Below are 10,115 nucleotides of genomic sequence, written 5' to 3' on the forward strand. Positions count from 1 at the left end.
CAGCAGGAAATGCTTTTTAGAGATTTATTTCCTTGCATTTTTTACTTATGTTATCAATACTTTTATAGAGTTATGGAATTTTGAAATGAGTTTGAAATCCATAAATTATTTGTCTATCTAATTTTTGTACATACTAGAATTTTCTTAGTATATGTATGTCTCACCATCTTGTTTAAATCAGCTCTTAAAATTCCATATTTTTCAAAGATGGAATGATTGAGGTCAGGCAGAGAGGGAAAACAAATATTTAGTGGAATAACAGGTTCTTCTCACTGAATTCGAGTCTTTCCAAATGATGCCTATAAAAAATTGCCAAAGTAATCTTTAAAAGAATCTTACTTAAATTTGTTAGTAGCTAAAGATATGTAAGTTGTGGAGTAATCAAAATGAGCATGGAAGATTTATTCTAAGATAGAGAAAGTGATTTTTCTAGCCCTAGGATCTTAAACAGGTTTTCCCCCTTCATTTCTTTGTTACCATGCTGCTTTCATTATAAGTGTAAACTGGTTTCAAAGAGGCTATACAGATAACCTTTTTCTGTTTATTTTTGAATGGGAAACCTTAATTATCATCATCTGTTGTATATCTCATTTTAACGAGACTTGGGAGTAGATGTGTATCATACCCTGCAACATTGTAATTAATTAATTATTGAGTGACAAATACATATCTATAGTTGGTTTGTATTTTATTCAGTTCCAGAATACTATTTCTGTATTTATAAATGGTGTGTCATGCATGATATCTGCTCCTATATAAGTGAATCACATTTTAAGCTCAAACATATTTGGCTTTTAAATGATTTGTTAATGTGATTTGATATTCTGGAAACCGGTACAGCATTTGAAATCCATTATTGAAATGTCATTAAAACTCACTCACGAGAGGCAAAATAGCCACCATACAGCCCCTGTGCATCTTCCCCAGTTCCACCTCTTAGAACACAATCAGGGAAACTGACGGGAAAGAACAGTTTAAGCAGAGGTGATGTCTTACTACCATCATCATAGATGAGAAACCCAGGCCTGGGCTAGTGGAGGCGTGGTGGTAGTGGGAAGGCTTCGATAAGACAATATTCTTCTTTGTACTGTTGCCAGACTCCTGGCTAAATATGTAAATAGGAGTAAACAAAGTAACCAAATAGTGGTCATTGTTAACAAATGAGTCAAACTGAAAGGGTGAACATATGTCTATCATTGTCAACCCTCCTTTGCTTTGAATTTGTTATAATGTATGGAGGGCAACCATGTGTTAGGCATTGAACTAAGTTTTTTATATTCAAAGATAAAATATTCTCTACATCAAGAAACTGATCATCTGGTGGAATAGATGGCCAGCTAAAAAGACCATAAGAATTCAGTGTGCTCGAGGAATTCATAGCTATGGAAGCGTATAGATTCACCTCACTCAAATTGGGTTGAAGAACAGCAGTCAAGGGAGATTTCAGGAGTCACTGATATCTGAGTTGGACCTCAGAGTAACTAGGGTAAGCTAGGCCAGGAGAGGGAGTGGGACAGCTTTTCTGGCAAAGGGATTAGCTGGTGCAAAGGGATGAAACCTTGAAAAATGGCTTGATTGGGCAGTCTTTTTTTTGGGGGTGGTGGGGACAGTACGCGGGCCTCTCACTGCTGTGGCCTCTCCCGTCGTGGAGCACAGGCTCCGGACGTGCAGGCTCAGAGGCCATGGCTCACGGGCCCAGCCGCTCCGCAGCATATGGTATCCTCCCGGACTGGGGCACGAACCCGTGTCCCCTGCATTGGCAGGCAGACTCTCAACCACTGCGCCACCAGGGAAGCCCAGATTGGGCAATCTTAAACAGTTCTACATGGCTTGGAGAACTGAGTGATTTTAAGGGAATGGTAAAGAGAGGCTGGAAGGATAAAATACCTTCCAGGTAAAGGGTTAATACTTGATCCTGAAGTTTAAAGATAGCCTTCGAAGGATTTTATGCAGGATAATGATGTGATCAGATTTTTATTATTTAAAATCAGTATTTTCATTGCTGTGTGGGAAATAGGATAGAAGAGGACAGACTTCAGAGAGACTATGAGATTGTTTCGGTAATTCAGGGCCAGAGGTATTATGCTGGCAGTGGCAGTTTGAGTGGAGTATATGGATTCAAGAAACGTTAAGGAGGTAGAAACAATGGGTCCCAGTGATGTACTACTGAATGTTGGGATAAGGCATTACGGACGATGCCGAAGTGTAGAAATTGGTTACCAGATCCCTCTTTTTGAACCTAGCACAATTCATAACCCAAGGATTTAACATATTAACTCTGTTTCCTCTTTCATTTTCCCTTCATATTTTCATCCCCTCATACCTTCAAGAAGCCTAAATAATTAGAAAACACAGAATTTCATAGGGAAATATGATTTCAAAGGGAAAATCACATTTTAGCAACTTGTGAAATAACTCTTTTCACAAATCTGCCTGATCTTTACTTCAAAAACAAGCAAGTTTTTTGTTTTGTTTTTTTCCTCCACACCAGTACTCACAGTTTATAACAAAGTCTGTTGTTGAAGAACCCTCAGGAAAAAAAAAAAAGGTGAAGAGAAGGCTTGTATCATCAAAGAAATATTCACACTTAAGTGAAGAGCCAAAGTTGGTCTTCAATATTGGATTAAGGGAAAATAATCTTTTGTTTCATATTATTAGCTTTTGAAATTGTGTCATTGCTTCTTTTGGTACTTACAGCAGATATTTTTTCTATACTGAAAGTGCTTATAAAAGCGTTTCTCCTTTATTTGGGACAATGGCTGTGGTCTGAGTTCTATGCAGTGCTGAGCCCAAAGAATAGCAAGCCTTGCAAAGTGTCTCCTTGAACACATAGAAACAGAGTCTGTGATTGTGGTTGCCAGGGGCTAAGGAGTGGAGGAAATGGGGAGATGTTGGTCAAAGGATACAAACTTCCATTTATAAGATGGGTAAGTTCTGAGAATTTAATGTACAGATGGTGACTATAGTTAACAGTACTGTATTGTATACTTCAAAGTTCCTGAGAGAGTAAATCTTAAACGTTCTCACTCCCCTTCCAAAAAATGGTAACTATATGAGATGATGGGTGTGATAACTAACCCTACTTTAGTAATAATTTTGCTATATATATGTATATCACATCATCACATTGTACACCTTAAACTTATACAATGTTGTATTTATGTTTATAAAGGTTTTCAAAAATAAATTTTTTTTATAAAAGTAAAGTAGGTCCTTATTAAATTTAATGTGTTGATATCTTTTCTTTCTATAATAATTATTGTTTTATCTTTTCTTTCAGGATGAACAGAAGCTACAGGAAAGTTTAAGGCAAGGTGCCACCATTATTGCTGCCTTAATCAAAGAAAGAAATTCCGGACTCATTGGTCAACTACTGGTAGCATAAAGAACATGAAGAAAATTACCTACTGTGTTCTTAGAAACATTTACCTAAGTATCTCTTTTGTGCTTCTCTCTGAATTGTATATGGTAGAATGTTTAAGTTGTATTTTATGTCTTTTATAATTTGGAGGATGTGATGATTAGGTGAACTTGAAAACTTTTTATGCATGTCAAATATAAATTGCTTAAACCGGAAAAGAATATAGATAAGTGGAAAATAATAGCCTTCACATAAGAATGTGTGCCTTTTCACAAAGGCATGAAAGGTGAAATAGAAATAATGATGAGTCAGCTAATTCTCCAAGGAATGAGAATTTAGGAAATGTCAACTATTATCTCTCTGTTAATTAGTAAATCACACTATAATGAAACTAATAAATAAGATTAATGAGTATTGTTAATACTAACATTATCCTCTCTCCATTGCATTCCAATTTTTCACACCTTAAAAAAAAAAGAGGAGATAGCAGTGAACTCTGGTTTGAGTATCTGTACCATTAGCCTCACATTACCCTAGATCTCTAAAGGAGATGTAATCTCCTGCTTTTCTAATGTTTTAAAATTGTATGTTTTCCTTGGTTTATGAAATATAGTTTTGACTTACATTATTTTTAAAGGCTTCTGATTTTTCTGAATAACTTTAAAAGAAGACTGGAAAGCTTCATGAAAGTGAAGTTATTTTGGTCAATCTTAAGTTAGTCTTCTTCTAAAAGGAAGAGAGTCCATTGCACATAAACTAATTTTCTTTTGATACAGATAACTGCTACCTTTTTAAATCGAGTTCTTATTCTTTCAAATTTCCACTGGTATATACATCTTAAATATTGATGATTTTTCCCTTACCTTATATTTTACAGCTTTGTCAATCCAGTCATTAGAGATGCCTTTTATTCTATATATACACTTCATAAAAACACATAGATCAGATTATGCCAGGGCTTAGGCTGCACGTGGGAACTATAAAAATTGCATGAAATGTTTTCAGTTAAAGATAGACTATGAGGGCTTCCCTGGTGGCACAGCGGTTGAGAGTCCACCTGCCGATGCAGGGGACACGGGTTCGTGCCCCAGTCCGGGAAGATCCCACATGCTGCGGAGCGGCTGGGCCCGTCAGCTATGGCCGCTGAACCTGCGCATCCGGAGCGTGTGCTCCACAACGGGAGAGGCCACAACGGTGAGAGGCTCGCGTACAGCAAGATAAATAAAAAAAAAAAAAAAAAAAAAAAAAAAAAAAGATAGAGTACGAAATATCTACCTTGTGCAGTCTCTTCTTAACATGTTGGGTGATTTTGCCTTCATTTCTCAAGTATCCATAATAGTAGGAGAGTTTATATTTTACATTTAAATAATAGTGAGTAGAATATAGAGGAAATGAAGTAATTATTGCAATTCATTCTCCTAAATGAAATGTGTTGTTTGAATGAATGTAGGCTTAGATCTCAATTCCTGGGCTCGCCACTTTTTCTCTCTTTCTCTAGGGATGTTAAGAAATATAAAATAAATCATTTAATTAAAAATCTTGAGGGTGGAAATATATGGGCAGTGTGTGGATTTTGGTTAGAATGTCTGTTGTCGTTAAGGCAGGTTGGCTACGTTGTAAAAGGTCATAGGTGCGCGTTTTGACATCTTCAGGTGGAAATGTTTTAAGAATTTGAAAAGTGCTCATAAAGGCAAAAGGGGAAAAGTTACGAAGATTTTAAGGAGAAAATCAGTGCCTTTAGGTATGTGATGGGAAACTAGGCAGTCTCTGGCACAAGCATCACTGTATCTATTGAGTGCTGACTGAGTTACCTTAGATTTCAACAGAAGGGAATATTATACCAGACAAGAATTTATCTTGGGACAGTTAGTATGCCTTTACCCTAGGCAATTGTAAACATTTAGTGTTATGAGATTTAGTTAATAAAATATTAAGATGACGATGTCTGAAATCATCATCATCATCATCATTATGGCACTTAATTTTTTTCTTTATAGTTTACAAAGTGATTCACAGCATTGAAAATAATTTAAAGAAATCTCCTCACATCCTTTACAGTTTAGATGGAAATTGAGGCTCAGGGATCCTCACTACCTTCTCCAAAGACACATGTTAAACTCAGGACCACTGAGAATAAGTTTTAAGCTCATTTCCTCTATAACAATGATTGCAGGCAAAGGACATCAAGCAGAGAGGCCTTGGGAAATGAGCCAGAGGCTCCGAATGAGCGTTGGAGGAATGGACGAGGGGGGACAGATCAGTCCAGTGACCTGAGGAAAGTCCTGAAGCTTTTGGCTTTCCAACCATCTTTGCAACATACAGAAATTGTAGCTAAGGATAAAGGGAATGAAGAGAATTATTGGCCAGGAGGGAAAGATAAATTAGTTGTTTTTGTTATTTGTTAAGAGATCCAGAGGCAACTTTACAGTTATATATTCATCTCCACTTTGGGAAACTTAATTACTTTCATGAAAACTGTCCATTTTCACTTTACTTTTCAAAATCCCTTTAAAAATTATACTAAGTATGCCTGAGGGTTGCTGAAATTGCTTTCTACCTGTGCAAATTTTGTGGAAAGGCTGTTTTCTTTTTAAATGTATGCTACTTAATTACATGCAATTTAAAGTTAACCTTTTTAGGAAGTTAACACAGTGCGATCGGTAGTTTGATTAATGACATATTGGTAACAGGTAGTATTTTTTTTTTCATGAAAGTGCTCAATTTGAGAGATGACTTCTTGCAAATAGACTCATCTACAGATGAAAGTCAGACCCCTATATTCTACCAAGACCTCAGACCCCTATATTCTACCGAGAGCCATTCTCATTGTGGTCACTTTAAGCACTTTGCATTGGTTTACCAGGAAAACGCTCTTTTCCTAATGCTAGTTTACTGTACATTTGACCCTTGAACAGCACAGGTTTGAATTGCCCTGGTCCAATACGTGTTTTTTTTTCAGCAGTAGCTAGGAAGGAACCATGGGTACAGAAAACTTACTATAAATTATGCACAGAGTTTTGACTGCTGGGAGGGTCAACGCCTTTAATCCCTGTGTTGTTCGAGGATCATCTGTAATTATACCTATCAAATTTTACGTTTTATATATATAAATACAATATTCATTTTATAAAACTCAAGTTGTAGTACTACATTTTATTATGGTAAATATGTAAGTTTTACTTCATTTTAATGTTGAAACTATCTCAAGGAAACAAATGATAATAGTTTAATTAAAATGTGAAGAAAACCGTTTGAGATAAGAAAGATTGAAATTGTTTTAAAAGTTTAATTCAAAAATAAACAGAATAAATGAAAAATACATACTGTTTTAGGGTTTATTAATATGGTTTAAAAGACACGGACAAAAAGTGGCTGTGTAGCTGGTGTTTGGCGTTGTAACATTAATATATGTTCTTGTATGGTTTTCGTTTCAAAACTGTGAAAAGGTTTGGATCTTTTTCAATGAAAAGGAAGAAACTACCATTAAATATTTTAAATGTTCTCTTTACACAACAAAATATAGATAATTGATAACCAAATTATTGATATTTTAAAATCTAATGACAATTTTCATTGATATTTAGTGTATATGTACATATTTTTCAAACTGACTCAGTCTCAACTGAATAACTGAATAGAACATTCTCAGAATTATAAGTGTGATGTTTTACATGATAGGAAAATAGAATTTGAGATTCAGATATATTATTCTGTAAAATATATTAAAAATTTGCAAAACCAGAAGTCTCAATCACATTTTTTTTCTTTCCCTCATATTTAGCAGGTTTACCAGCAATTACTGTGGCAGCTAAGGATATAAAAGCTATACTTAGGCACAGTGGAAAAGAATATTGTGACCACTTAATAATGTCTACATGGGTGTGGTGGGTTGAATTACTGTTTAGCAATATTCTTTCCCTCCATTTAGTTTCCATACGAGGAATATATGTCCACTTCATGACTTTGGGATTCATCCTGTGACCTGCTTTGACCAACAGAATGAGTCACAAGTGGCAGTGCACCGCTGAGACTAGGCTTAAGAGACCCTGCATGTTGCTGCTTGCTCTCTCCCACTTCTGCCACCACCATGATGTACACACTCCGCCTGGCCTGCTGCCTCCCAAAGGAAAATGAGAGCCGGGATCACCTGACCTCCAGCTAATTAACAAATGGATGCAGAAGCCCAGCTGAGATCAGCAGGGTCTCCAGCAGACAGGTGAGCTCAATAAATGCTCATTGGCTTTTATTTTTTTTTTGCTAGTACTGAATTTTGAATCATTTTATCAAACACCAGTTGGCAAGCAAGGAAAGAAGATCTGTGGCAGTGTGTGGTACATTTGCTCTCACAAGTCTAGGATATATCTGGAGACACACATTTTGCTAAAGCAGAACATTTACCAGGAGAACTGTTGGTTAGGGCAATGATTCCAAAGTATTAGAAGGTTCTCTGGATGCCTCCTTCCCTAGTTAGTAGTTAGTAGTTACTCCTTCCCTAGTAGTAGACCTGAATGTTACAGAAAAGTTTTCAAAAGAAGTTAAACTATTTTGGGCCTGAAATGACATTGAGTTAAAATACGGGCAACTAAAATAATAGATAGTAGAAATAGCTAACATTTGTTGAATGATTACTGTGTTCCAGAAACTGTTCTTAGTACTTTTGCATGTACATAACTTTTTTTTCCATAATAACTTCATGTACTAGGTAGTATACTAGTCTCCATTTAAAAGATGAAGAAACTAAGGCACATACATTTTGAATAACTTTGAGTAACAGAGTCATTCAAGCACCAAGTGGGCAAAATGTGATTCAGATTTGGTTATCTAACTTTGGAGCTTGTATTCCTAAGCATGATTCTTTATAATATTATAAAACATACTATTTGTTTCCCCATGGAACAGTATTTTATTTTAAATATAGCAGTGTGTACACATCAATTCCAAACTCCCAATGTATCCCTCCCCCATCCTTTCTCCCCGGTAACCATAAGTTTGTTCTCTAAGTCTGTGAGTCTGTAAAACATACTATTTTAAGATCCCTTAAAGAATGACTCTCGGGGCTTCCCTGGTGGCGCAGTGGTTGAGAGTCCGCCTGCCGGTGCAGGGGACACGGGTTCGTGCCCCGGTCCGGGAAGATCCCACATGCCGCGGAGCGTCTGGGCCCGGGAGCCATGGCCGCTGGGCCTGCGCGTCCGGAGCCTGTGCTCCGCAACGGGAGAGGCCACAACAGTGCGTGGCCCGCATACCACAAAAAAAAAAAAAAAAAAAAAAAACCGGGAAGATCCCACATGCCGCGGAGCGTCTGGGCCCGGGAGCCATGGCCGCTGGGCCTGCGCGTCCGGAGCCTGTGCTCCGCAACGGGAGAGGCCACAACAGTGAGAGGCCTGCGTACCACAAAAAAAAAAAAAAAAAAAGAATGACCCTCAAAGATGGGAATCTCAATTTTATTTTCGTTAATAGCAAGAGAAAGAAAATGGGTAAAGGCCATTACCTGTTAGTGTTGCTATACTCTTCCTTTCCTTTGTGCATTGCTACCCCAACACACAAACATATTTTAGAACATCCTTTGATCTGCATGTGCCAGTAAAACATACAAAGACTGATACTCACATACAGTTATTATCACTCACAGAGATGGCAATCTCTATGAGCTCTAAAGTTGTTGGGATTTCCTCAGGCAATGAATGATCAGGCATATTTGGATAACAAAAGTGGAAGATGAAAAAGTATAAGGAAATACTTCATTGATGAACCAGAGTTGCATACAGACATTTGCACCTCAGCAACATAAGACCTGAAAAGAGAAGTTGAAATCCATTCACTGTCTTTACAAGAGAAAGGAAGGTCTAGAGAAATGCCCAGGCAGGAGGAAGTATGAAGTCTTCCCTTGTCATGAGAATTCCCTAAGCATGAATGTTCACAGTGTTTGCTCAGTGGGAAAATTTGGGGTGAATGGTGTCAGTGTGATGAGCTTGATCTGAGCAGAGCCAGGAATTTTTTCTCTTCATATCTGAAATATTAGAACCTTCGATTTTTAAAAATGTCTTCATATTTGAAAGTTGCTAAGAGAGTAAATCTTGAAAGTAATTACGACAAGAAAAAGAATTTGTAATATTGTATAGTTACAGATGGTAGTTAACAGTTGGTACCTAGACATAGCGTGGCGATCATTTTGCTGTGTCTACAAATATTGAATCATTATGTTGTACACCTGAAACTAATATAATGTTGTATGTCAATAATACTTCAATTGAAAAAGATAAATTTTTAAAAAATTCAAATAATATTATTCAAAGGAGAAGTCCCCCTTTGAGTCACCAGCAAAGAGTGGGCTGAACCCTATGTTGGAAATTATAGCCTTTACAAACACTTTCCACATTTCTTTGCTGTGATTTACTCTTTCCTGGTGTTATTGTAAATTGAAAAACTCATTATGCAATTTTGATTTTTCCTATTCTGTCATTAGTGTCCAAAAACAAATATAGTGTCTCCTTAGTCGGAAGTTCTGTCCTCTTAAATATTCGAATAACCAGCTCTTTTTTTTTTCAATTTGCTCATCAGTCTAATAATTAGTTCCTTAAAAAGAATTTCCTTTACTACTCACATATCTAAGTTTTGCCTCTTCATTAAAATTTAAATTATATAAAAGCAAGAACTTTGAATCTTCATATGATACCTTCTAGTGACTGTCTAGAATAATATCTGGCACAAAATATGTGCCCGACATTGAGTTGGTGAATGGATAAATAATCTGAAC

At 36.6% G+C, this 10,115-nt stretch overlaps 1 protein-coding gene across 2 annotated transcripts in view; it reads left to right on the top strand.

Moving 5' to 3' along the window:
• CRPPA (CDP-L-ribitol pyrophosphorylase A) overlaps nt 1-3,385 on the top strand; it is a 327,109-nt gene extending 323,724 nt beyond the window's left edge. For both annotated transcript variants that reach the window (XM_007469029.1, XM_007469030.1), the window contains one exon: nt 3,281-3,385. In XM_007469029.1, the coding sequence (XP_007469091.1) occupies nt 3,281-3,385 (105 nt within the window). The remainder of the gene's footprint in view (nt 1-3,280) is intronic.
• The last annotated feature ends 6,730 nt before the right edge of the window (nt 3,386-10,115 follow it).

This window comes from Lipotes vexillifer, unplaced genomic scaffold (assembly GCF_000442215.2).
Source record: "Lipotes vexillifer unplaced genomic scaffold, Lipotes_vexillifer_v1.1 scaffold623, whole genome shotgun sequence".
NCBI classification, from domain to species: Eukaryota; Metazoa; Chordata; class Mammalia; order Artiodactyla; family Lipotidae; genus Lipotes; species Lipotes vexillifer.